This window comes from Giraffa tippelskirchi, chromosome 3, assembly GCF_054371585.1.
Source record: "Giraffa tippelskirchi isolate mGirTip1 chromosome 3, T2T-mGirTip1v1.2.pri, whole genome shotgun sequence".
Taxonomy (NCBI): Eukaryota; Metazoa; Chordata; class Mammalia; order Artiodactyla; family Giraffidae; genus Giraffa; species Giraffa tippelskirchi.
In genome coordinates, this window is record NC_137277.1 from 80,595,793 (window position 1) to 80,622,432 (window position 26,640).

General features: G+C 43.2%; 1 protein-coding gene and 1 long non-coding RNA gene across 2 annotated transcripts in view; one reads left to right on the top strand and one right to left on the bottom strand.

The window, feature by feature from the left end:
• The window catches only part of TTN (titin), a 274,932-nt gene that overhangs the window by 213,536 nt on the left and 34,756 nt on the right, over window positions 1-26,640 (top strand). Inside the window, exons 294-311 of the mRNA XM_081579499.1 lie at window positions 414-689; window positions 793-1,092; window positions 1,185-1,487; window positions 1,645-1,944; window positions 2,413-2,700; window positions 3,062-3,358; window positions 3,447-3,749; window positions 3,846-4,151; window positions 5,071-5,358; window positions 5,454-5,744; window positions 5,836-6,123; window positions 6,477-7,064; window positions 7,165-7,269; window positions 7,721-7,918; window positions 8,025-8,321; window positions 8,425-9,012; window positions 9,104-9,406; window positions 9,508-26,613. Of these exons, the coding sequence (XP_081435625.1) occupies window positions 414-689; window positions 793-1,092; window positions 1,185-1,487; window positions 1,645-1,944; window positions 2,413-2,700; window positions 3,062-3,358; window positions 3,447-3,749; window positions 3,846-4,151; window positions 5,071-5,358; window positions 5,454-5,744; window positions 5,836-6,123; window positions 6,477-7,064; window positions 7,165-7,269; window positions 7,721-7,918; window positions 8,025-8,321; window positions 8,425-9,012; window positions 9,104-9,406; window positions 9,508-26,613 (22,425 nt within the window). The remainder of the gene's footprint in view (window positions 1-413; window positions 690-792; window positions 1,093-1,184; window positions 1,488-1,644; window positions 1,945-2,412; window positions 2,701-3,061; window positions 3,359-3,446; window positions 3,750-3,845; window positions 4,152-5,070; window positions 5,359-5,453; window positions 5,745-5,835; window positions 6,124-6,476; window positions 7,065-7,164; window positions 7,270-7,720; window positions 7,919-8,024; window positions 8,322-8,424; window positions 9,013-9,103; window positions 9,407-9,507; window positions 26,614-26,640) is intronic.
• The window catches only part of LOC145541876 (uncharacterized), a 93,201-nt gene that overhangs the window by 470 nt on the left and 66,091 nt on the right, over window positions 1-26,640 (bottom strand). The window contains exons 5-12 of the long non-coding RNA XR_014079383.1: window positions 8,812-8,988; window positions 8,213-8,304; window positions 6,751-6,880; window positions 6,507-6,588; window positions 6,047-6,245; window positions 5,791-5,961; window positions 3,453-3,611; window positions 768-1,294 (exon numbers count right to left, since the gene is read on the bottom strand). This is a non-coding gene — a long non-coding RNA (uncharacterized LOC145541876). The remainder of the gene's footprint in view (window positions 1-767; window positions 1,295-3,452; window positions 3,612-5,790; window positions 5,962-6,046; window positions 6,246-6,506; window positions 6,589-6,750; window positions 6,881-8,212; window positions 8,305-8,811; window positions 8,989-26,640) is intronic.

Consider the following 26,640-nt stretch of genomic DNA (forward strand, 5'->3'; position numbering starts at 1 on the left):
TCACTGAGTCATTTTTATCATGGGATAAAAGTTTACAAGAATTTTCTTTTGACACGGAGACATTTATCCCTGAAGAATCTAATTCCAGAAATACCTGAAGTATAGTAGAGAATAGTGGTTTTAAAACTTGCACCCACAACACATGGTAAAACACCTTAAATCATGACACAGTACACACATACATATATATAACTTTAAAAAGAAGTTTCTTAAAGCAACATCCATCCTTATTATGTATGCTGGACTCTAGTATTTTCAATTCAATCTCATTCTTTTTAAAAAGTATTAGCAGTGATGCAAATATCAACCTGCTAATGGGTTGCTATTCACCATTTGAAAAACACTAGTATAGTTCCTCATTAGAGAAAATTTAACCTCCCCACAAAATTAATGTATCTTCATCTGACTTTTAGTGCCACCCAAGATCCTCATGCCAGAGCAAATTACTATCAAAGCTGGGAAGAAACTCCGAATCGAAGCCCATGTGTATGGAAAGCCTAATCCAGTCTGTAAATGGAAAAAAGGAGAAGATGACGTTGTCACATCCAGCCACCTGGCTGTGCATAAAGGAGACAATTCTTCAGTTCTGATCATAAAAGATGTTACTAGGAAAGACAGCGGCTACTATAGCCTCACTGCAGAGAACAGTTCTGGGACAGACACTCAGAAAATCAAAGTCATCGTCATGGGTAGGTTAAGCATTAGACAAACAGCCATCCACATGTGAAGATCAGAAGCATTTTTTCCAGTCCCATTCCTGTCCTTACCTTTCTCTCCTCTCGGTTCACGCAGATGCTCCTGGACCCCCCCAGCCTCCATTTGACATTTCTGACATAGACGCCGATGCCTGCTCCCTGTCCTGGCACATTCCTCTGGAGGACGGAGGCAGTAACATCACCAATTACATCGTGGAGAAGTGTGACGTGAGCCGAGGTGACTGGGTGACAGCACTAGCTTCAGTGACAAAAACTTCCTGCAGGGTTGGAAAACTGATCCCAGGCCAAGAGTACATCTTCCGGGTCCGTGCCGAGAATCGATTTGGCATTTCAGAGCCTCTCACATCTCCGAAGATGCTGGCTAAGTTCCCATTTGGTATGTTCCTTTCAGGACGAAAAACTGAACTGTTTTCTTTCTAATCTGTTACTTAGGCTGGAAACTGACATTTCCCTGGTCTTCATCTCCAGGTGTTCCCAGTGAACCCAAGAATGCACGGGTCACTAAAGTCAACAAAGATTGCATCTTTGTGGCATGGGATAGACCTGACAGCGATGGAGGCAGCCCCATTACTGGTTACCTGATTGAACGCAAAGAAAGAAACAGTTTGCTCTGGGTGAAAGCCAATGACACCCCCGTCCGGTCAACTGAATATCCCTGTGCTGGCCTGGTAGAAGGCCTTGAGTATTCATTCAGAATCTATGCCCTAAACAAAGCTGGATCCAGCCCACCCAGCAAACCAACTGAATATGTGACTGCGAGAATGCCAATTGGTGAGTAATTTTTTTTTTAAGTATTATGAGGACACATTTAAATCCTGACATCTCTAAATGTTACTATTTCCATTCAGAAATATGTTCTGGGTGATAAAGTGAAATAGAACATTTCTGCTGTTAAGACAAATGCTGAGATTATCTCTTTTGGTTCTAGATCCTCCTGGCAAGCCTGAAGTCATTGATGTTTCCAAGAGTACTGTATCTCTTGTCTGGGCTCGTCCTAAGCATGACGGAGGCAGCAAAATTATTGGCTATTTCGTAGAAGCTTGCAAACTTCCTGGTGATAAGTGGATACGGTGTAATACTTCACCTCACCAGATTCCCCAGGAAGAGTTCACAGTGACTGGCTTAGAAGAGAATGCTCAGTATCAATTCAGAGCAATTGCCAAGACCGCAGTAAATATTAGCCAGCCTTCTGAACCTTCTGATCCAGTGACTATCATGGCAGAAAGTGGTAAGATTCTGTTGGACATTCTAGGCAAAGGAAGACATCACTCATAATATATGTTTCCCCTAATAAAAAGCTAAATCTACATCTATGAAAATAAGGACAAATAAAATGATAAGTACTTTGTATACAGACATTAAAAATTATGATTATAGAGAATCTTAATAACGTATTAAACTAAAAAGCAAGATAGCGAACTTTTAACCATACACATGCACAGAAAGATGACCCCCAAAATGCACCAAAATGATAACAGTAAAGCTTTAAGGATGCTGGGATGATGGGTAATATCTTTACTTTTTTCTTTATACTGTCAGCATTATCAAATTTTGGCATTAAACTTGTATTTCTTTTATTATGAATAGTTACTTTAAGAAAATCCCATCTTGAAAAAGATAGCATATTTATTTCTCACTTTTACAAGGAAGCATTAGCTTTGCATATATTAAATCCTTTTATCTTACTTCTTTCCAGTACCTCCCAGGATAGACCTGAGTGTGGCTATGAAATCTTTGCTTACGGTGAAAGCTGGAACCAACGTTTGCCTGGATGCTACAGTTTTTGGCAAACCGAAGCCCACGGTCTCTTGGAAGAAGGAAGGCACACTGTTGAAACCATCGGAAGGGATCAAGATGGCCACGAAGCGGAACCTGTGCACCCTGGAGCTGTTCAGTGTGACCCGGAGAGACTCAGGGGACTACACCATCACTGCTGAAAACCCCAGTGGCTCCAAATCAGCCACTATCAAGCTCAAAGTGTTAGGTAACTAAAGCACTTCACTAGAATCTCAGGCTTCACTTTGGTTAATGTGATGTCATAGAATTTACAAAGTAACATGTGAGAAAAGATACCTAACTTGATGTATCTTTTGTCATCATGGAATTATTCTCAACACAGAACAATAGTGTTTTACAGCTGAAAAGACCATTAGAGATCAGGTATTCCAGATACATAGTTTTAGATATGAGGAGATTAAGATCTGGAGAAAAGTAACTTCCAAAGTCGTAGAGGAAGTTAATGACAGTATAAAGACAGCAGCCCAGGTCTCCAGTCCTCCACTCTGTTCATCCCCTATTTCATATGTTTGGGTGAAAGACTTAACTTTTCTTTCTTATCCTTTCAGATAAACCAGGTCCTCCAGCATCCGTTAAAATCAACAAAATGTATTCGGATCGTGCAATGCTTTCTTGGGAACCTCCTCTTGAAGATGGAGGCTCAGAAATCACCAACTATATTGTTGACAAACGTGAAACGAGCAGACCCAACTGGGCACAAGTCTCTGCTACCGTGCCCATCACCAGCTGCAGTGTGGAGAAACTGATAGAGGGCCATGAGTATCAGTTCCGAATTTGTGCTGAAAATAAATACGGGGTTGGTGACCCGATCTTAACTGAACCAGCAATTGCTAAAAACCCATACGGTAAGAACATTTTCCTGCAGTTTTTCATTCTACTTTTTAAATATTACCTTTTAGACTGGGACATAAACCTGTCAATTAATCTCTGCAGACCCACCTGGACGCTGTGATCCTCCTGTTATTAGCAATGTAACCAAAGATCACATGACAGTCAGCTGGAAACCCCCAGCAGATGATGGCGGCTCCCCCATCACCGGCTATTTGGTTGAAAAGCGGGAAACCCACGCAGTTAACTGGACTAAAGTCAACAGAAAACCTGTGATAGAAAGAACAATAAAAGCAACAGGTCTCCAAGAAGGCACAGAATATGAGTTCCGAGTTACAGCAATCAATAAGGCTGGACCAGGCAAACCCAGTGACGCCTCCAAAGCTGTTTATGCCCAAGATCCTCTGTGTAAGTTTTCATGGAAGAGTCCCACAGATGTGTGACAATCAGGATTCAATAACCGGGAATGAGGTTTTAATGAAAATTTTCTATTATTATCTTCAGATCCTCCTGGACCACCAGCTTTCCCCAAAGTATATGACACAACCCGGAGCTCTGTGAGTCTATCTTGGGGCAAGCCAGCCTATGATGGTGGCAGTCCTATCATTGGCTACCTTGTTGAAGTAAAACGAGCTGATTCGGATAACTGGGTGAGGTGCAATTTACCACAGAAGCTCCAGAAAACCCGCTTTGAGGTTACCGGCCTAATGGAAAACACAGAATACCAGTTCCGCGTGTATGCCGTTAATAAGATTGGATACAGTGACCCCAGTGATGTGCCAGACAAACACTGTCCCAAGGACATTTTAAGTAAGTACTACCAGGAGAAATATACAGAACTCTTTTCATCAGTCATATTCTAAGAGGGAGTATACAGAACTCCTCTATGTAGATTTATTTATTTACAAGTTTTAGGGTTGGTAACTCTAGAAGTATGTTGTAGGAGAGCTGGGTTGGTACTTTATGGTACTGTACAACAAGCCAAATGGAATGCAAGGTGATTTGTGGTTTTGAAATGCTTTTCTTACTTACCGGAGAATTTCCTGTCTTCAAAAGATTATGGAATATAGGGATTTTATTGAGAATAAAAAGGTGTTTTTTTTTTTTTAAACTAAGTAGTGAGCTATTTCAAAGAAGGAAATAGCAACCCACTCCAGTATTCTTGCCTAGAAAATCCTGTGGACAGAGGAGCATTGTGGGCTGCTGTCCATAGAGTTGCACAGAGTCGGACACGACTGAAGCGACTTAGCAGCAGCAGCGAGCTATTTATCATTCTTAGGTTTTTATTTTCTCTTCAATTCACCCCTCTCCATCTTAATTTCTTTTCCCACTATTTCTTCTATTTACTTATTCTCCCGAATCAATGCTCCTATTACTTTGAATTACACTTCACCCACTGTGTACTTTTCTTCCTACAGTGAAATAAAGCCAGAGTGTATAGCAGAGTGCTTTCACTGGAAGAAAGCCCAAAATCAGTCATCTACTTGTAATACACAGAGAGTTTAAGAGTATGTAAGGTTCATGAGAGAAGGAGGTGCAGATCCTCCAGGGAAAACGTGGGTTGGCCCATAGGATACTAGAAAATAGAAGTCTTAAGATAGTCGGCAAAAGTTTTGAGAATTATATTAAGAATTTAAGAACTAGAAATCAGAAACATATTTTAGGAGTTATCAGGCCAGTCCTTGGAAATACACATTACTGTAACTTTCTTCACTCCAACATTAAACAGTTCCACCTGAGGGAGAACTTGATGCTGATTTGAGGAAGACACTCATATTGCGTGCTGGAGTTACCATGAGACTGTACGTGCCAGTAAAAGGACGTCCACCTCCCAAGATAACTTGGTCTAAACCAAATGTCAATCTAAGAGAAAGGATTGGACTGGACATAAAGTCCACTGACTTTGACACCTTCTTGCGCTGTGAAAATGTGAACAAATATGATGCAGGAAAATACATCTTGACTCTGGAGAACAGCTGTGGTAAAAAGGAATATACCATTGTAGTGAAAGTGCTTGGTAAGTCTACATGGAAAAACAATCATATATATGTTTAAAATGTAGCCAATATGTTTTTTAGGTATTCATTTTTTATTTACCCACTATTTATTCAGATACTCCTGGGCCACCTGTCAACGTGACTGTCAAAGAAATATCCAAAGATTCTGCTTATATTACCTGGGATCCTCCCATTGTTGATGGTGGAAGCCCCATCATAAACTATGTGGTAGAAAAGCGTGATGCAGAGAGGAAGTCCTGGTCTACTGTGACAACAGAGTGCTCAAAAACAAGCTTCAGAGTATCTAACCTGGAGGAGGGAAAATCCTACTTCTTCAGGGTGTTTGCTGAAAACGAGTATGGCATTGGTGATCCCGGTGAGACACGTGATGCTGTCAAAGCTTCCGGTAAGCAAATTAAGCTACCGCCCCATCATTCTGAGTGACACCTTACCTTGGTTATCTGGGGCTTAGACTCATCATTTCTCCTTTGCGTTAGAAACCCCTGGACCAGTTGTGGACCTGAAGGTGACTTCTGTCACCAAGTCATCTTGCAGCATAGGCTGGAAGAAGCCTCGCAGCGATGGTGGAAGTCGAATTATTGGATATGTTGTTGATTTCCTGACTGAAGAAAATAAGTGGCAACGAGTCATGAAATCATTAAGCTTACAGTACACCACAAAAGACTTGACTGAAGGGAAGGAATATACCTTCCGAGTGAGTGCTGAGAATGAAAATGGAGAAGGCACCCCAAGTGAAATCACTGCTGTGGCGAAGGATGATGTCGGTAAGCCCTTAGCCATCATCTCCATTTTCCCCTTGTCATCAAAAGTGCACTCTTGGGACTTCCCTGGCAGTGCAGTGGTTAAGACTTCACCTTCCAATACATGGGGTTCTCCAGTTTGATCCCTGGTCAGGGAGTTAAGATCTTACATGCCTCATGGCCAAAAAACCAAAGCATAAAACAGAAATAACATTGTAACAAATTCAATAGAGACTTTGAAAATGCTCCATATCAAAAACTAAAAGTGCTCCTGAGCCCTATTCCCTGGCTTACATAAAAACTCTCTAAAAACTATAATGATTTGAAAAAATTAACTGCCTGGCATTAAAAAATGACTTATCTCTGCTGTTTTACAGTGGCTCCTGACCTTGACTTAAAGGACCTACCTGATTTGTGCTACTTGGCCAAAGAAAACAGCAACTTCCGTCTTAAGATCCCCATAAAAGGCAAGCCAGTTCCATCCGTGTTCTGGAAGAAAGGGGAAGACCCTCTAGCAACAGACACAAGAGTCAGTGTTGAGTCGTCTGCAGTTAACACTACTCTTGTCGTATATGATTGCCGAAAATCTGATGCTGGAAAATACACAATCACACTGAAGAATGTGGCTGGCACCAAGGAAGGGACTCTCACCATAAAAGTTGTCGGCAAGCCTGGCATCCCCACTGGACCAATCAAATTTGAAGAAGTCACAGCAGAAGCCATAACCTTAAAGTGGGGTCCTCCGAAGGACGATGGAGGTTCTGAGATCACCAACTACGTCCTAGAGAAGAGAGATTCTGTAAACAACAAGTGGGTGACTTGTGCCTCAGCAGTCCAGAAAACCACTTTCAGGGTCATGAGACTGCACGAGGGGATGGAATACACCTTCCGGGTCAGTGCCGAAAATAAATACGGTGTAGGAGAGGGTCTGAAATCGGAGCCAATTGTTGCCAGACACCCATTTGGTAAGTGTCTCAAGGTCAGAAAACATAAAGCAGAATATGGTTCCAGTTCATTTAGAATACATTCCTGATTATAAATCTTGAATTATCTGCTTTTTCCCAGATGTCCCTGATGCTCCCCCACCTCCCAATATCGTGGATGTCAGACATGACTCCGTATCTCTAACATGGACTGACCCCAAGAAAACTGGAGGCTCTCCGATTACAGGTATTTTGTTGGCTCTTATCCTAGAGCATTTACATTAATATTTCTTCCAAATCTTCCTCCCCAAAAACAAGTTGAATCTGTGCTACTTATTTATAGTACTATCTGCACATCCAAAAGTGTAAGTTCCTTTTTTCAGTTTATCATGCATTCAGAACATTAAGAATTAAGTAAGCTAATTCATTAAGCTAACTTCATTTGAATGAAAAACTCCTAATGTGATAGTTAATAAAGGCTTTCTAAATGATAGTATCTATTTTTATAAGTTAAAATATTTCAACAGAAGGTGCCAAAAATAAGTCTATTCCAGGAGATAAAAAATATCCCTATGGCTAGGTAATAAAAGTATAGATACCAACAAGAATGATTATTTGTTGTGTGTGTGTGTGTATTTAAAAATCAGGCTACATTTGCACTTTCTATGTGAACTGACACATCACTGGGTCGTTTATAGGGTATCATATCGAGTTCAAGGAAAGAAACAGCCTTTTGTGGAAGAGAGCTAATAAGACTCCTATTAGAATGAAAGACTTCAAAGTGACAGGACTAACTGAAGGTCTGGAATATGAGTTCCGAGTTATGGCAATCAATTTAGCAGGAGTAGGCAAACCAAGCCTCCCATCAGAGCCAGTTGTGGCCCTTGATCCAATTGGTAAGTCATTATACAGAGACTTTGTATAATGTCTCTTTGTATTTCCTCATGAAGAAAACGTTGGTGTGTGGCTGACTGGGTTTGTTTGTTTGTTGCTTTATTTTAGATCCTCCTGGCAAACCTGAAGTTATCAATGTAACAAGGAATTCAGTGACTCTCGTCTGGACTGAACCTAAATACGATGGTGGCCATAAGTTGACTGGATATATAGTAGAGAAGCGAGATCTTCCCTCTAAATTCTGGACGAAAGCCAACCATGTTAATGTCCCAGATTGTGCCTTTACTGTTACTGACCTTGTCGAGGGTGGAAAATATGAATTCCGAATTAGAGCAAAGAATACAGCAGGTGCTATCAGTGCTCCATCAGAAAGTACAGGAACCATTATCTGCAAAGATGAATATGGTAGGTCTATTTTATTTTTTATGCACATTAAGAAAAACAGTAAATTAAGCCACCTTCCCTTTCTGATTACAATGTTTGTTTTTGTTTTTTTTTTCCTTTGCAGAGGCACCAACCATTGTTCTTGATCCCACAATAAAAGACGGGCTAACAGTTAAAGCAGGAGACACCATCATTCTGAGTGCCATTAGCATTCTTGGCAAGCCTCTTCCAAAGTCAAGTTGGTCCAGGGCAGGAAAAGACATACGAATATCAGATATCGTTCAGATAACTTCAACCCCAACATCTTCCATGCTTGCTATCAAGTATGCCACTAGAAAAGATGCTGGTGAATACACCATCACTGCTACTAATCCTTTTGGCACCAAGAGTGAGCATGTGAAGGTGACAGTGCTTGATGTACCTGGTCCTCCAGGTCCCATCGAAATCAGTAACGTTTCTGCTGAAAAAGCAACACTCACATGGACACCTCCCTTGGAAGATGGTGGCTCACCAATTAAGTCCTATGTCCTGGAAAAGAGAGAAACCAGCCGACTTCTGTGGACAGTGGTTGCCGAAGATATTCAGTCTTGCAGGCATGTGGCAACCAAACTTATCCAAGGAAACGAGTATGTCTTCCGGGTCTCAGCTGTAAACCAATATGGCAAAGGAGAACCTGTACAGTCTGAACCTGTCAAAATGGTAGACAGATTTGGTAAGTACAACACATAAGGGAATTGATACATAAACCTTTGCAGTGGAGCTTAGGAAATCATAGATTTCTCACAAATTTGCTTCCTTTTCAGGTCCACCTGGCCCCCCTGGAAAGCCAGAGGTTTCGAATGTCACTAAAAACACTGCCACTATCAGTTGGAAAAGACCAGTTGATGACGGTGGCAGTGAGATCACAGGGTATCATGTAGAAAGGAGAGAGAAGAAAGGCTTGCGATGGGTGAGAGCAACAAAGACTCCAGTTTCTGATCTCAGATGCAAAGTGACAGGACTGCAAGAAGGAAACACCTACGAGTTCCGAGTCAGTGCAGAGAACAAAGCAGGAATTGGTCCACCTAGTGATGCTTCAAATCCTGTTCTAATGAAAGATGTTGCCTGTTAGTATTTACCTTTTTCAACACAGCTCTTTGGGGAGTGCCGGTATTTAATTTATACCAAATCCAAACCTTTAACATTTTTGTGCCCATTTCCTTTCCAGATCCCCCAGGACCACCTTCAAATGCACGCGTCACTGACACTACCAAGAAATCTGCTTCTTTGGCATGGGGCAAGCCTCATTACGACGGTGGCCTTGAAATCACTGGCTATGTCGTAGAGCATCAAAAAGTAGGAGATGAGGGCTGGATAAAGGATACAACAGGAACAGCCCTCAGAATCACTGAGTTTGTGGTCCCTGATCTTGAGACTAAAGAAAAATACAATTTTAGAATCAGTGCCATCAATGATGCTGGTGTTGGGGAGCCAGCAGTGGTTCCAAATGTTGAAATTGTGGAACGGGAGATGGCCCCTGACTTCGAACTAGATGCTGAGCTTCGAAGAACTCTTGTTGTGAGAGCAGGACTCAGTATTAGAATATTCGTGCCCATTAAAGGTCGACCTGCCCCTGAAGTGACATGGACCAAAGATGGCATCAACCTTAAAAACCGAGCTAACATCGAAAATACAGAGTCATTCACACTCCTGATCATCCCAGAATGTAACAGATATGACACTGGTAAATTTGTGATGACCATAGAAAACCCCGCTGGGAAGAAGAGTGGCTTCGTTAATGTCAGAGTCTTGGACACACCAGGACCTGTCCTCAACCTGAGACCTACTGACATCACGAAGGAGAGCGTCACCCTGCACTGGGACCTCCCTCTTATAGACGGGGGCTCACGTATCACAAACTACATTGTGGAGAAACGAGAAGCAACACGGAAATCTTACTCCACGGTCACCACCAAGTGCCATAAATGCACATATAAAGTCACTGGCTTGTCGGAAGGATGTGAATACTTCTTCAGAGTGATGGCAGAAAATGAGTATGGAATTGGCGAGCCGACAGAAACGACAGAGCCCGTAAGGGCCTCCGAAGCACCATCACCACCAGACAGTCTTAACATCATGGACATAACTAAGAGCACAGTCAGCTTGGCATGGCCTAAACCCAAACATGACGGTGGCAGTAAGATCACTGGCTATGTGATTGAAGCCCAGAGAAAAGGCTCTGACCAGTGGACCCACATCACAACTGTGAAGGGGTTGGAATGTGTTGTGAAGAATCTGACTGAAGGGGAAGAATACACCTTCCAGGTAATGGCAGTGAACAGCGCAGGGAGAAGTGCCCCTAGAGAAAGCAGACCCGTCATTGTCAAGGAGCAGACCATGCTTCCAGAATTGGATCTCCGTGGCATTTATCAGAAATTAGTTATTGCTAAAGCTGGTGACAACATCAAAGTTGAAATTCCAGTGCTCGGTCGACCAAAGCCTACGGTTACGTGGAAGAAAGGAGACCAGATTCTTAAACAGACACAGAGAGTTAATTTTGAAAATACAGCAACTTCCACCATCTTAAACATCAACGAGTGCGTAAGAAGTGACAGTGGGCCCTACCCGTTAACAGCAAGGAACATTGTGGGAGAGGTTGGTGATGTCATCACCATTCAAGTCCATGACATCCCAGGGCCACCTACTGGACCAATCAAATTTGATGAAGTTTCATCTGATTTTGTCACCTTCTCTTGGGAGCCACCTGAGAATGATGGAGGTGTACCCATAAGCAACTATGTGGTAGAAATGCGGCAGACTGACAGTACCACATGGGTCGAACTAGCAACCACTGTTATACGCACTACCTACAAAGCCACTCGCCTTACTACTGGAGTAGAGTACCAGTTCCGGGTAAAAGCTCAAAACAGATACGGAGTGGGACCCAGCATCATGTCAGCATCTGTAGTTGCCAACTATCCATTTAAGGTCCCTGGGCCTCCTGGTACCCCTCAGGTGGCTGCAGTTACCAAGGACTCTATAACAATCAGCTGGCATGAGCCTCTTTCTGATGGTGGAAGCCCCATTTTAGGATACCACGTTGAAAGAAAAGAACGAAATGGTATTCTCTGGCAGACTGTGAGCAAAGCATTAGTACCCGGCAACATTTTCAAATCAAGTGGACTAACAGATGGTATTGCTTATGAATTCCGAGTGATTGCAGAAAACATGGCTGGCAAAGGCAAGCCAAGCAAGCCATCTGAACCTATTTTAGCTTTGGATCCCATTGACCCACCTGGCAAACCAATTCCTCTCAATATTACTAGACACACAGTGACTCTTAAATGGGCTAAGCCTGAATATACTGGAGGCTTTAAAATTACTAGTTACATAGTTGAAAAGCGGGATCTTCCTAATGGACGGTGGCTAAAGGCCAACTTCAGCAACATTTTAGAGAATGAATTTACAGTCAGTGGACTAACCGAAGATGCCGCATATGAATTCCGTGTCATTGCCAAAAATGCTGCTGGTGCTATTAGCCCACCATCTGAGCCATCAGATGCTATCACATGCAGAGACGACATTGAAGCCCCAAGGATAATGGTGGATGTCAAATTTAAGGACACAATTATATTAAAAGCAGGTGAAGCATTCAAGCTGGAAGCTGATGTTTCAGGCCGCCCACCTCCAACAATGGAATGGACCAAAGATGGAAAGGAGCTTGAAAACACAGCAAAATTAGAAATTAAAATTGCAGATTTCTCTACTAATCTGGTAAACAAGGATTCACTGAGAAGGGATGGCGGTGCCTATACCCTTACAGCAACTAATGCTGGTGGTTTTGCTAAACACATCTTCCATGTCAAAGTTCTTGATAGACCAGGCCCACCAGAAGGACCTTTAGCTGTTTCTGAAGTGACATCAGAAAAATGTGTACTGTCATGGTTGCCTCCACTGGATGATGGAGGTGCCAAAATTGAGTATTACGTCGTTCAGAAACGTGAAACCAGCAGACTGGCATGGACAAATGTAGCCTCAGAAGTCCAAGTAACAAAACTAAAGGTTACTAAACTTTTGAAAGGCAATGAATACATATTCCGTGTGATGGCTGTAAACAAATATGGCGTTGGAGAGCCACTGGACTCAGAGCCTATGATTGCAGTGGATCCTTATGGACCTCCTGATCCACCTAAAAACCCTGAAGTTACCAGTATCACTAAAGATTCCATGGTTGTCTGCTGGGGACATCCTGACTCTGATGGTGGCAGTGAAATCATCAATTACATTGTGGAACGACGAGATAAAGCAGGCCAACGCTGGGTGAAATGCAACAAAAAGACCCTTACTGATTTAAGATACAAAGTGTCTGGGCTGACAGAAGGACATGAGTATGAGTTCCGGGTCATGGCTGAGAACGCGGCTGGAATCAGCGCACCGAGTGCTACCAGTCCATTTTATAAAGCTTGTGATGCTGTGTTTAAACCTGGCCCACCAGGTAACCCACGTGTTCTAGATACAAGCAGATCATCCATTTCGATTGCTTGGAACAAACCTATCTATGATGGTGGTTCCGAAATCACTGGGTATATGGTTGAGATCGCCCTGCCAGAGGAAGATGAATGGAAGATTGTCACTCCACCAGCTGGGCTCAAGGCAACTTCTTACACCATCACCAATCTCACAGAGAACCAGGAATATAAAATTCGCATCTATGCCATGAATTCTGAAGGCATTGGGGAACCTGCACTTGTTCCTGGAACTCCAAAGGCTGAAGACAGGATGCTGCCTCCAGAGATTGAACTGGATGCTGAACTGCGCAAAGTTGTTACCATAAGAGCTTGCTGTACTCTGAGACTTTTTGTTCCCATCAAAGGAAGGCCAGCACCTGAGGTGAAGTGGACTCGAGAACACGGAGAATCTTTAGATAAAGCTAGCATCGAGTCGACAAGCTCTTACACCCTGCTTATTATTGGAAATGTAAACAGATTCGACAGTGGCAAATACATACTAACCATAGAAAACAGCTCAGGCAGCAAGTCTGCATTTGTCAATGTCAGAGTACTAGACACACCAGGCCCTCCACAGGACCTGAAGGTAAAGGAGGTCACTAAGACATCTGTCACACTGACATGGGAGCCTCCTCTTATTGATGGAGGTTCGAAAATAAATAACTATATTGTTGAAAAGCGGGAATCAACAAGGAAAGCATATTCAACTGTTACAACAAATTGCCACAAGACTTCCTGGAAGGTAGACCAGCTTCAAGAAGGCTGCAGTTACTACTTCAGGGTTCTCGCCGAAAATGAATATGGCATCGGGCTGCCTGCTGAAACTGCAGAATCTGTGAAAGCATCAGAACGACCTCTGCCTCCAGGAAAGATAACGTTGGTGGACGTCACAAGAAACAGTGTGTCACTCTCCTGGGAGAAGCCTGAGCATGATGGAGGCAGCCGAATTCTAGGCTACATCGTGGAGATGCAGAGCAAAGGCAGTGACAAATGGGTCACGTGTGCCACAGTCAAAGTCACCGAAGCCACTATTACTGGATTAATTCAGGGTGAAGAGTACTCTTTCCGTGTGTCTGCTCAGAACGAGAAGGGCATTAGCGATCCAAGACAACTGAGTGTGCCAGTAATTGCCAAGGACCTTGTCATTCCGCCAGCCTTCAAACTCCTCTTCACTACTTTCACTGTCCTGGCAGGCGAAGACCTGAAAGTCGATGTTCCATTCATTGGACGCCCTACGCCAGCTGTAACCTGGCATAAAGATGACGTGCCACTGAAGCAGACGACCAGAGTAAACGCCGAGAGCACAGAAAATAACTCACTACTGACAATAAAGGAAGCATGCCGAGAAGATGTTGGACATTACATCGTTGAACTGACTAACTCGGCTGGTGAAGCCACCGAAACCCTTAACATTATCGTTCTTGACAAACCAGGGCCTCCGACAGGACCAGTTAAAATGGATGAAGTGACAGCCGACAGTATTACTTTCTCCTGGGGCCCACCTAAGTATGATGGTGGAAGTTCTATCAACAATTACATTGTAGAAAAACGGGACACTTCCACAACCACCTGGCAGATTGTGTCAGCTACTGTTGCAAGGACAACAATAAAAGCTTGCAGGTTAAAGACTGGATGTGAATATCAGTTTAGGATTGCAGCTGAAAACAGATATGGAAAGAGCACCTACCTCACTTCAGAGCCTGTTGTAGCCCAGTATCCATTCAAAGTTCCTGGTCCTCCTGGCACACCATTCGTAATGCTATCCTCCAAGGACAGCATGGAAGTACACTGGCACGAGCCAGTCAGCGATGGAGGTAGCAAAGTCATTGGCTATCACTTGGAACGCAAGGAAAGAAACAGCATCCTCTGGGTTAAGTTGAATAAGACACCTATTCCTCAAACCAAGTTTAAAACAACTGGCCTCGATGAAGGCATTGAATATGAATTTAGAGTCTCTGCAGAGAATATTGTGGGCATCGGCAAGCCAAGTAAAGTGTCTGAAAGCTACGTAGCCCGTGATCCATGTGATCCACCAGGAAGGCCAGAGCCAATCATTGTCACAAGAAATTCCGTGACTCTTCAGTGGAAGAAACCCACTTACGATGGTGGAAGCAAGATCACTGGTTATATTGTTGAAAAGAAAGAACTGCCTGAGGGCCGCTGGATGAAAGCTAGTTTTACCAACGTCATTGACACTCAGTTTGAAGTAACTGGCCTAGTTGAAGACCATAGATATGAGTTCCGGGTTATAGCTCGAAATGCTGCAGGAGTGTTTAGCGAGCCTTCAGAGAGCACAGGAGCAATAACAGCAAGAGACGAGGTAGAACCACCACAGATTCGCATGGATCCAAAATACAAAGATACAATTGTGGTGCATGCTGGTGAGCTATTTAAGATTGATGCAGATATTTATGGCAAACCGATACCAACCACTCAGTGGATAAAAGGTGATCATGAGCTCTCAAATACAGCTCGATTAGAAATTAAGAGCACTGACTTTGCCACCAGTCTCAGTGTAAAGGATGCAATACGCATTGACAGTGGAAGTTACATACTGAGGGCCAAAAACGTTGCAGGAGAGAAGTCAGTCACTGTAAATGTCAAAGTTCTTGACAGACCAGGGCCACCCGAAGGACCTATTGTTATATCAGGAGTTACAGCAGAAAAATGCACAGTAGCTTGGAAACCCCCACTCCAAGACGGTGGGAGTGATATCATAAATTATATTGTGGAAAGGAGAGAGACCAGCCGCTTGGTTTGGACTGTGGTTGATGCTAATGTACAGACTCTCAGCTGCAAGGTTACTAAGCTGCTTGAAGGCAATGAATATATTTTCCGTGTAATGGCTGTCAACAAATATGGTGTTGGCGAACCTCTTGAATCTGAGCCAGTAACTGCCAAGAATCCATTTGTAGTGCCAGATGCACCGAAGGCTCCGGAAGTCACAGCAGTGACCAAGGACTCAATGATTGTTGTATGGGAAAGACCAGCATCTGATGGCGGCAGTGAAATTCTTGGGTATGTTCTTGAAAAACGGGACAAAGAGGGCATCAGATGGACAAGATGCCACAAACGTCTGATTGGGGAGCTGCGCTTGAGAGTAACCGGACTCTTAGAAAACCACAATTACGAGTTCAGAGTCTCAGCCGAGAACGCTGCTGGACTTAGCGAGCCAAGCCCACCTTCTGCTTATCAAAAGGCTTGTGACCCTATTTATAAACCAGGACCTCCAAACAACCCCAGAGTCACTGATATTACCAGATCTTCCGTCTTCCTTTCTTGGGGCAAACCAATATATGACGGTGGCTGTGAAATCCAAGGATACATTGTTGAAAAATGTGACGTGAGTGTTGGTGAATGGACAATGTGCACTCCACCGACTGGAATCAATAAAACAAACATAGAAGTGGAGAAGCTATTGGAGAAGCATGAATACAACTTCCGTATCTGTGCTGTTAACAAAGCTGGAGTGGGAGAACATGCTGATGTTCCTGGACCTGTTATAGTTGAAGAAAAGTTGGAAGCACCAGACATTGACCTTGACCTGGAACTGAGGAAAATTCTAAATATAAGGGCAGGTGGCTCCTTAAGGTTATTTGTTCCTATTAGAGGTCGTCCTACACCAGAAGTTAAATGGGGCAAAGTGGATGGTGAAATCCGAGATGCAGCTATAATTGACAGCACTAGCAGTTTCACCTCCCTTGTTCTTGACAATGTCAACCGATATGATAGTGGAAAATACACTCTCACATTAGAAAACAGCAGTGGGACAAAGTCTGCCTTTGTGACTGTGAGAGTTCTGGACACACCAAGTCCACCTGTTAATCTGAAAATCACAGAAATCACTAAAGACTCAGTGTCGATTACATGGGAACCTCCTCTGTTGGATGGGGGATCCAAAATTAAAAACTACATTGTTGAGAAACGTGAAGCCACAAGGAAATCATATGCTGCAGTGGTAACAAACTGCCATAAGAATTCTTGGAAAATCGACCAACTCCAAGAAGGTTGTAGTTACTACTTTAGAGTCACAGCTGAGAACGAGTATGGTATTGGCCTTCCCGCCCACACTGATGATCCAGTTAAGGTTGCAGAAGTCCCACAACCTCCGGGAAAAATCACTGTGGATGATGTCACCAGAAACAGTGTCTCTTTGAGCTGGACAAAGCCTGAACATGATGGTGGCAGTAAAATCATTCAGTATATTGTGGAGATGCAAGCTAAACACAGTGAGAAATGGTCAGAGTGCGCTCGAGTCAAGTCCCTTGAAGCTGTAATTACCAACCTAACTCAGGGAGAAGAGTACCTCTTTAGAGTTGTGGCTGTAAATGAAAAGGGGAGAAGTGATCCTAGGTCTCTTGCAGTTCCAATAGTTGCCAAAGATCTGGTCATTGAGCCAGATGTGAGACCTGCATTTAACAGTTACAGTGTACAGGTTGGCCAAGATTTGAAAATAGAAGTACCCATTTCTGGACGTCCTAAGCCAACTGTTACCTGGACTAAGGACGATCTTCCACTGAAGCAGACTACAAGAATCAATGTCACTGACTCACTTGACCTCACCGTCCTCAGTATTAAAGAAACTCATAAGGATGATGGTGGACATTATGGAATCACAGTTGCTAATGTGGTTGGTCAGAAGACAGCATCCATTGAAATTATAACCCTAGATAAGCCTGATCCTCCAAAAGGACCTGTTAAATTTGATGAAGTCAGTGCTGAAAGTATTACCATATCTTGGGAACCTCCATCATATACAGGGGGCTGCCAGATCACTAACTACGTAGTTCAGAAAAGAGATACGACCACCACAGTATGGGATGTTGTTTCTGCTACTGTGGCCAGAACGACACTGAAAGTGACCAAACTGAAAACTGGTACAGAATATCAATTCAGAATATTCGCTGAAAACAGATATGGACAAAGCTTTGCCTTGGAATCTGAGCCAATTGTAGCTCAATATCCCTACAGAGAACCAGGCCCTCCAGGTACACCATTTGTCACAGCCATTTCCAAAGATTCCATGGTTATACAGTGGCATGAACCAATCAATAATGGTGGCAGCCCAATCATAGGTTACCACCTTGAGAGAAAGGAAAGAAACAGTATTCTGTGGACAAAAGTCAACAAAAGTATTATTCATGATACTCAGTTTAAAGCAGTCAATCTTGAAGAAGGCATTGAATATGAATTCAGAGTGTATGCTGAAAATATTGTTGGTATAGGCAAAGCAAGCAAGACTTCCGAATGCTATGTAGCCAGAGATCCCTGTGACCCACCAGGAACCCCAGAAGCAATAATCGTTAAAAGACATGAAATCACTTTACAGTGGACCAAACCCGCATATGATGGTGGAAGTGTGATTACAGGTTACATTGTAGAGAAGCGTGATCTGCCTGAGGGTCGCTGGATGAAAGCCAGCTTCACAAACGTCATTGAAACTCAGTTTACTGTGTCAGGTCTTACTGAAGATCAAAGATATGAATTCAGAGTCATTGCAAAGAATGCAGCAGGTGCAATAAGCAAACCTTCTGACAGTACTGGACCGATAACTGCCAGGGATGAGGTCGAACTCCCAAGAATTTCAATGGATCCAAAATTTAGAGACACAATTGTGGTAAATGCTGGAGAAACATTCAGGCTTGAAGCCGATGTCCATGGAAAGCCCCTACCTACCATTGAGTGGCTAAGAGGGGATAAGGAGATTGAAGAATCTGCTAGATATGAAATAAAGAACACAGATTTCAAGGCTTTACTTATTGTAAAGGATGCCATTAGAATTGATGGTGGACAGTATATTTTAAGAGCTTCCAACGTTGCAGGTTCTAAGTCATTCCCAGTAAATGTAAAAGTGTTAGACAGACCAGGGCCTCCAGAAGGGCCAGTCCAGGTTACTGGAGTCACCGCTGAAAAATGCACATTAACATGGTCTCCACCACTTCAAGATGGTGGCAGTGACATTTCTCACTATGTTGTTGAAAAGAGAGAAACAAGTCGGCTCGCCTGGACTGTTGTTGCTTCAGAGGTTGTAACCAATTCTCTGAAAGTTACCAAACTCTTAGAAGGGAATGAATATATTTTCCGTATAATGGCTGTCAACAAATATGGTGTTGGCGAGCCTTTGGAATCTGCACCAGTACTCATGAAAAACCCATTCGTGCTTCCTGGACCACCAAAAAGCTTGGAAGTCACCAACGTTGCCAAGGACTCCATGACCGTCTGTTGGAACCGTCCAGACAGTGATGGTGGAAGTGAGATTATTGGTTACATTGTAGAGAAAAGAGACAGAAGTGGCATTAGGTGGATAAAATGTAATAAACGCCGCGTTACAGACTTACGGCTAAGAGTAACAGGATTAACAGAAGATCATGAGTACGAATTCAGAGTCTCTGCAGAAAATGCAGCTGGAGTTGGAGAACCAAGTCCAGCTACAGTTTATTATAAGGCCTGCGATCCTGTGTTCAAACCTGGCCCCCCCATCAATGCACACATTGTAGACACCACTAAAAATTCAATTACACTTGCCTGGGGTAAACCCATCTACGATGGTGGCAGTGAGATTCTGGGATATGTAGTAGAAATCTGCAAAGCAGATGAAGAAGAATGGCAAATAGTTACTCCCCAGACTGGCCTGAAAGCCACTCGATTTGAAATTTCAAAACTCACTGAACACCAAGAGTATAAAGTACGAGTCTGTGCCCTCAATAAAGTTGGTTTAGGTGAGGCTACAGCAGTTCCTGGTACTGTGAAGCCAGAAGATAAACTTGAAGCACCTGAACTTGACCTTGACTCTGAATTAAGGAAAGGAATCATTGTAAGAGCTGGTGGATCTGTCAGAATTCACATTCCATTCAAAGGTCGCCCAACACCCGAGATCACCTGGTCTCGAGAGGAAGGTGAATTCACAGATAAGGTCCAAATCGAAAAAGCAGCAAACTATACCCAACTATCAATAGATAACTGTGATAGAAATGATGCTGGAAAGTATATCCTCAAGCTGGAAAACAGCAGTGGGTCTAAATCTGCTTTTGTAACTGTGAAAGTTCTTGACACCCCAGGACCACCACAGAATTTGGTGGTCAAAGAAGTGAGAAAAGATTCTGTCCTTCTGGTGTGGGACCCACCCTTAATTGATGGGGGTGCAAAGGTCAAGAACTATGTTATCGACAAACGTGAATCAACCCGGAAAGCATATGCTAACGTGAGTAATAAATGCAGCAAAACAAGCCTCAAAGTTGAGAATCTCACAGAAGGAGCCATTTATTACTTTAGAGTAATGGCTGAAAATGAATTTGGAATTGGTGTTCCCGTGGAAACTGTTGATGCTGTGAAAGCATCTGAACCTCCTTCCCCACCAGGAAAGGTCACGCTCACTGACGTGTCCCAGACCAGCGCATCCCTGATGTGGGAGAAACCTGAACACGACGGTGGGAGCCGAATTCTGGGCTATGTTGTTGAAATGCAGCCCAAAGGAACAGAAAAGTGGAGTGTCGTGGCTGAATCCAAAGTCTGTAATGCGGTTGTTACAGGTTTGAGTTCTGGGCAAGAATATCACTTCCGTGTCAAGGCTTACAACGAGAAAGGACAAAGCGATCCAAGAGTGCTTGGTGTTCCCGTCATAGCCAAAGACTTGACTATACAGCCTAGTTTCAAGTTACCATTTAACACATACAGTGTCCAAGCTGGTGAAGATCTTAAAATCGAAATTCCTGTTATTGGCCGACCAAGACCTGAAATTTCATGGGTCAAAGATGGCGAGCCTCTTAAACAGACAACAAGAGTAAATGTTGAGAAAACAGCTACTTCAACTATTTTGTACATTAAAGAAAGTAACAAAGATGACTTTGGGAAATACACTGTAACAGCAACTAATAGTGCAGGTACCGCAACCGAAAATCTCAGTATTATCGTTTTGGAAAAGCCTGGACCTCCAGTTGGACCAGTTCGGTTTGATGAAGTTAGTGCAGATTTTGTGGTCATATCTTGGGAACCTCCAGCCTATACTGGTGGCTGCCAAATAAGCAACTACATCGTAGAGAAGCGAGATACAACAACCACCACTTGGCACATGGTATCAGCAACAGTGGCAAGAACAACAATTAAAATAACCAAACTGAAAACGGGCAGTGAGTACCAGTTTAGAATTTTCGCAGAAAACAGATATGGAAAAAGTGTCCCCTTGGATTCTAAACCAGTTATTGTACAATATCCATTTAAAGAACCTGGACCGCCTGGCACTCCTTTTGTGACATCTGTCTCAAAAGATCAAATGCTTGTGCAATGGCACGAGCCTGTTAATGATGGAGGCAGCAAAGTTATTGGCTACCATCTTGAACAGAAAGAAAAGAACAGCATTTTATGGGTCAAATTAAATAAGACTCCCATTCAAGACACCAAATTCAAAACAACTGGGCTTGATGAAGGTCTTGAGTATGAGTTCAAAGTTTCTGCTGAAAATATTGTTGGCATCGGCAAGCCAAGCAAAGTGTCGGAATGCTTTGTTGCTCGTGATCCTTGTGACCCACCAGGTCGCCCTGAAGCCATTGTTATTACGAGAAACAATGTCACACTGAAATGGAAGAAACCTGCCTACGATGGTGGCAGCAAAATAACAGGTTATATTGTAGAAAAGAAAGATCTACCTGATGGCCGTTGGATGAAAGCCAGCTTTACCAATGTATTAGAAACTGAATTTACAGTGAGTGGACTTGTAGAAGACCAAAGATATGAATTTAGAGTAATTGCAAGAAACGCAGCTGGCAACTTTAGTGAACCATCTGAGAGTACTGGCGCCATTACTGCAAGAGATGAAATTGATGCACCAAATGCCTCACTGGATCCCAAATATAAAGATGTTATCGTTGTTCATGCAGGAGAGACTTTTGTCCTTGAAGCGGATATCCGTGGCAAACCTATCCCTGATATTGTTTGGTCAAAAGATGGAAGAGAGCTTGAAGAAACAGCTGCCAGAATGGAAATCAAGTCTACTATTCAGAGGACAACTCTTGTTGTCAAAGATTGTATACGTAGTGACGGAGGACAATATATCCTGAAACTCAGCAACGTTGGTGGTACCAAGACTATACCCATCACTGTCAAGGTGCTTGACAAACCAGGGCCTCCTGAAGGGCCTCTGAAAGTTTCTGGGGTTACTGCTGAAAAATGTTACCTGGCATGGAACCCACCTTTACAAGATGGTGGTGCTAGTATTTCACATTACATCATTGAAAAGAGAGAGACCAGCAGACTCTCCTGGACCCAGGTTTCAACTGAGGTGCAGGCCCTTAACTACAAAGTCACTAAACTTCTTCCTGGTAACGAGTACATTTTCCGTGTCATGGCTGTGAATAAATATGGGATTGGAGAGCCGCTGGAATCTGAGCCTGTTATAGCCCGTAATCCTTATAAACCACCAGGTCCTCCTTCACCACCTGAAGCCTCAGCAATCACCAAAGATTCTATGGTTGTAACATGGGTACGCCCAGTAGATGATGGAGGTGCTGAAATTGAGGGCTATATTCTTGAAAAAAGAGATAAGGAAGGCGTTAGATGGACCAAGTGCAACAAGAAAACACTAACAGATCTTCGATTCAGGGTAACTGGCCTGACTGAAGGGCATTCCTATGAATTCCGAGTTGCCGCTGAAAATGCAGCTGGTGTGGGTGAACCCAGCGAGCCTTCTGTTTTCTATCGTGCATGTGATGCTCTGTATCCACCAGGACCGCCAAGTAATCCAAAAGTGACAGACACTTCCAGATCTTCTGTCTCCCTGGCATGGAATAAACCAATTTATGATGGTGGTGCGCCTGTTAAGGGCTATGTTGTTGAGGTCAAAGAAGCCACTGCTGATGAGTGGACAACGTGTACTCCTCCAACAGGACTACAAGGAAAGCAGTTCACAGTGACCAAGCTTAAAGAAAATACTGAATATAACTTCCGTATCTGTGCCATCAACTCTGAAGGTGTAGGTGAGCCTGCAACTATACCTGGTTCAGTTGTTGCTAAAGAGAGACAAGAGCCACCAGAAATAGAACTGGATGCTGATCTCAGAAAAGTGGTCATTCTGCGTGCGAGTGCTACTTTACGCTTATTTGTCACTATCAAAGGTCGACCAGAACCTGAAGTGAAATGGGAAAAGGCTGAAGGTGTTCTCACTGACAGGGCCCAGATTGAGGTGACCAGCTCATACACAATGCTGGTAATTGATAACGTTACCAGATTTGACAGTGGTCGGTATAATCTGACACTAGAAAACAACAGTGGCTCTAAAACTGCTTTTGTTAACGTCAGAGTTCTTGACTCACCAAGTGCCCCTGTGAATTTGACTGTAAGAGAAGTGAAGAAAGACTCTGTGATACTGGCTTGGGAACCACCGCTTATTGATGGCGGAGCTAAGATTACAAACTACATTGTCGAAAAACGAGAAACAACACGAAAAGCATATGCTACTGTTACAAACAACTGCACAAAGAACACTTTTAAAATCGAAAATCTCCAAGAAGGGTGTTCTTACTTCTTCCGAGTCTTGGCTTGCAATGAATATGGAATTGGTTTGCCAGTTGAAACAACTGAACCTGTTAAAGCTTCTGAACCACCCCTCCCACCTGGAAGAGTAACTCTTGTCGATGTGACCCGTAACACAGCTACAATTAAGTGGGAGAAACCAGAAAGTGACGGTGGCAGCAAAATTACTGGTTATGTAGTTGAAATGCAGACTAAAGGGAGTGAAAAATGGAGCATCTGCACACAAGTGAAGACTCTAGAAGCAACTATATCAGGCCTAACTGCTGGAGAGGAGTATATCTTCAGGGTAGCTGCAATTAATGAAAAAGGAAAAAGTGATCCAAGACAACTTGGAGTGCCAGTAATTGCAAGGGATATTGAAATAAAGCCTTCAGTTGAGCTTCCTTTCAATACTTTCAATGTAAAGGCCAGAGACCAACTGAAGATTGACGTTCCATTTAAAGGAAGACCTCAAGCTACTGTAAGCTGGAAAAAAGATGGTCAGACTCTTAAAGAGACAACAAGGGTCAATGTTTCTTCTTCAAAGACTGTAACATCACTAATAATTAAGGAAGCTTCAAGGGAAGATGTTGGCACTTATGAATTATGTGTTTCAAATAGCGCTGGATCCGTAACAGTTCCTATTACTGTAATTGTGCTTGACAAACCAGGACCTCCCGGACCTATACATATTGATGAGGTTAGTTGTGACAATATAACCATTTCTTGGAATCCTCCAGAATATGATGGTGGCTGCCAGATTAGCAATTACATCGTTGAAAAGAGAGAAACCACTTCTACAACATGGCATGTAGTTTCACAAGCAGTTGCAAGAACATCCATTAAAATAGTTCGTCTAGTAACAGGAAGTGAGTATCAGTTCCGCGTTTGTGCAGAAAACCGCTTTGGAAAGAGCTCCTACAGTGAATCTTCTGCTGTAGTTGCTGAGTATCCATTCAGCCCCCCGGGTCCTCCTGGTACTCCTAAAGTTGTGCATGCCACAAAATCCACCATGTTGGTAACCTGGCAAGTGCCAGTTAATGATGGAGGAAGTCAAGTACTTGGTTATCACCTTGAGTATAAAGAAAGAAGCAGCATTCTTTGGTCAAAAGCAAATAAAATCCTCATTGCCGATACGCAAATGAAAGTCTCCGGCCTTGATGAAGGACTGATGTATGAGTATCGTGTATATGCTGAGAATATTGCTGGAATTGGTAAATGCAGTAAATCTTGTGAGCCAGTTCCTGCGAGAGACCCTTGTGACCCTCCTGGACAACCTGAAGTCACAAATATCACAAGGAAATCAGTGTCACTTAAGTGGTCAAAACCACATTATGATGGTGGAGCTAAGATCACCGGATACATCATTGAACGTAGAGAACTACCAGACGGGCGGTGGCTGAAATGCAACTTTACTAATGTACCAGAAACATACTTTGAAGTAACTGAACTCACTGAAGATCAACGTTATGAATTCCGGGTTTTTGCAAGAAATGCTGCTGACTCAATTAGTGAGCCATCTGAATCCACTGGACCTATCACAGTTAAAGACGATGTTGAGGCTCCAAGAATTATGATGGATGTCAAATTCCGAGGTGTAATTGTTGTCAAAGCTGGAGAGGTCCTTAAGATCAATGCAGACGTTGCAGGGCGACCTCTGCCAATAATCTCCTGGGCCAAGGATGGTGTAGAAATTGAAGAGAGAGCAAGAACGGAAATTGTGTCAACGGACTACACTACTTTGCTAACAGTGAAAGACTGTGTCCGACGAGACTCTGGGCAGTATGTGCTAACAGTGAAGAATGTTGCTGGAACTCGGTCTATGGCAGTTAACTGCAAGGTACTTGATAAGCCTGGCCCACCTGCAGGACCACTTGAAATAACCGGCCTCACCGCTGAGAAATGCTCTCTTTCCTGGGGACCACCCCAAGAAGATGGTGGTGCAGCTATCGACTATTACATTGTAGAAAAACGTGAGACAAGTCGCCTTGCTTGGACAATATGTGAAGGAGAGTTAAGGACGACATCTTGTAAAGTGACCAAGTTACTCAAGGGCAATGAATACATCTTTAGAGTAACAGGTGTTAATAAATATGGTGTTGGCGAGCCCCTGGAGAGTGTGGCTGTAAAGGCCCTTGATCCATTTACAGTTCCAAGTCCACCCACATCTTTGGAAATTACATCTGTGACCAAAGAGTTCATGACACTTTGCTGGTCAAGACCAGAAAGTGATGGAGGCAGCGAAATCTCTGGTTACATAATTGAGAGGCGAGAGAAAAACAGCCTACTATGGGTACGTGTAAACAAAAAACTGGTTTATGATCTGAGAGTGAAATCCACAGGACTTCGTGAAGGGTGTGAATATGAGTATCGGGTATATGCAGAAAACGCTGCAGGCCTGAGCCTTCCAAGTGAAACCTCTCCCCTAATTCGGGCAGAAGATCCTGTGTTCTTACCATCTCCTCCATCCAAACCCAATATCATGGACTCAGGCAAGACCAATATAACTATTGGCTGGGTGAAGCCCTTATTTGATGGTGGGACCCCAATAACTGGATACACTGTGGAATTCAAAAAATTGGATGAAACTGACTGGCAAACTGCCATTCAGAACTTAAGAGGCACTGAATATACAGTAAGTGGACTAACCTCAGGAGCCGAATACGTTTTCAGAGTAAGATCTATCAATAAGGTCGGTGCTAGTGATCCCAGTGATAGTTCTGATCCCCAGATAGCAAAGGAAAGAGAAGAAGAACCTGTATTTGATCTTGACACAGAAATGAGGAAGACCTTGATTGTCAAGGCCGGTGCCTCCTTTACCATGACTGTGCCTTTCCGAGGAAGACCAGTACCCAGTGTCTCCTGGAGTAAACCAGACACTGACCTCCGCACTAGAGCTTACATTGACTCCACAGAGTCTCGCACATCACTGACTATTGAAAATGCCAACAGAAATGATTCTGGAAAATATACATTAATGATTCAGAATATTTTGAATGCTGCCTCACTAACCTTGGTCGTCAAAGTTTTAGATTCTCCTGGTCCTCCAGCCAATATCACTGTACACGATATCACTAAAGAGTCTGCAGTATTATCCTGGGATGTTCCTGAAAATGATGGTGGAGCACCAGTGAAGAACTACCACATAGAAAAACGGGAGGCCAGTAAGAAAGCTTGGGTCTCCGTGACCAACAACTGTAACCGTCTCTCCTACAAAATTACCAACTTACAAGAAGGGGCAATTTACTACTTCAGAGTCTCTGGAGAAAACGAGTTTGGCGTCGGTATACCAGCCGAAACGAAGGAAGGAGTAAAAATAACAGGTATGTTTTAAGAACAAAGAAAACCTA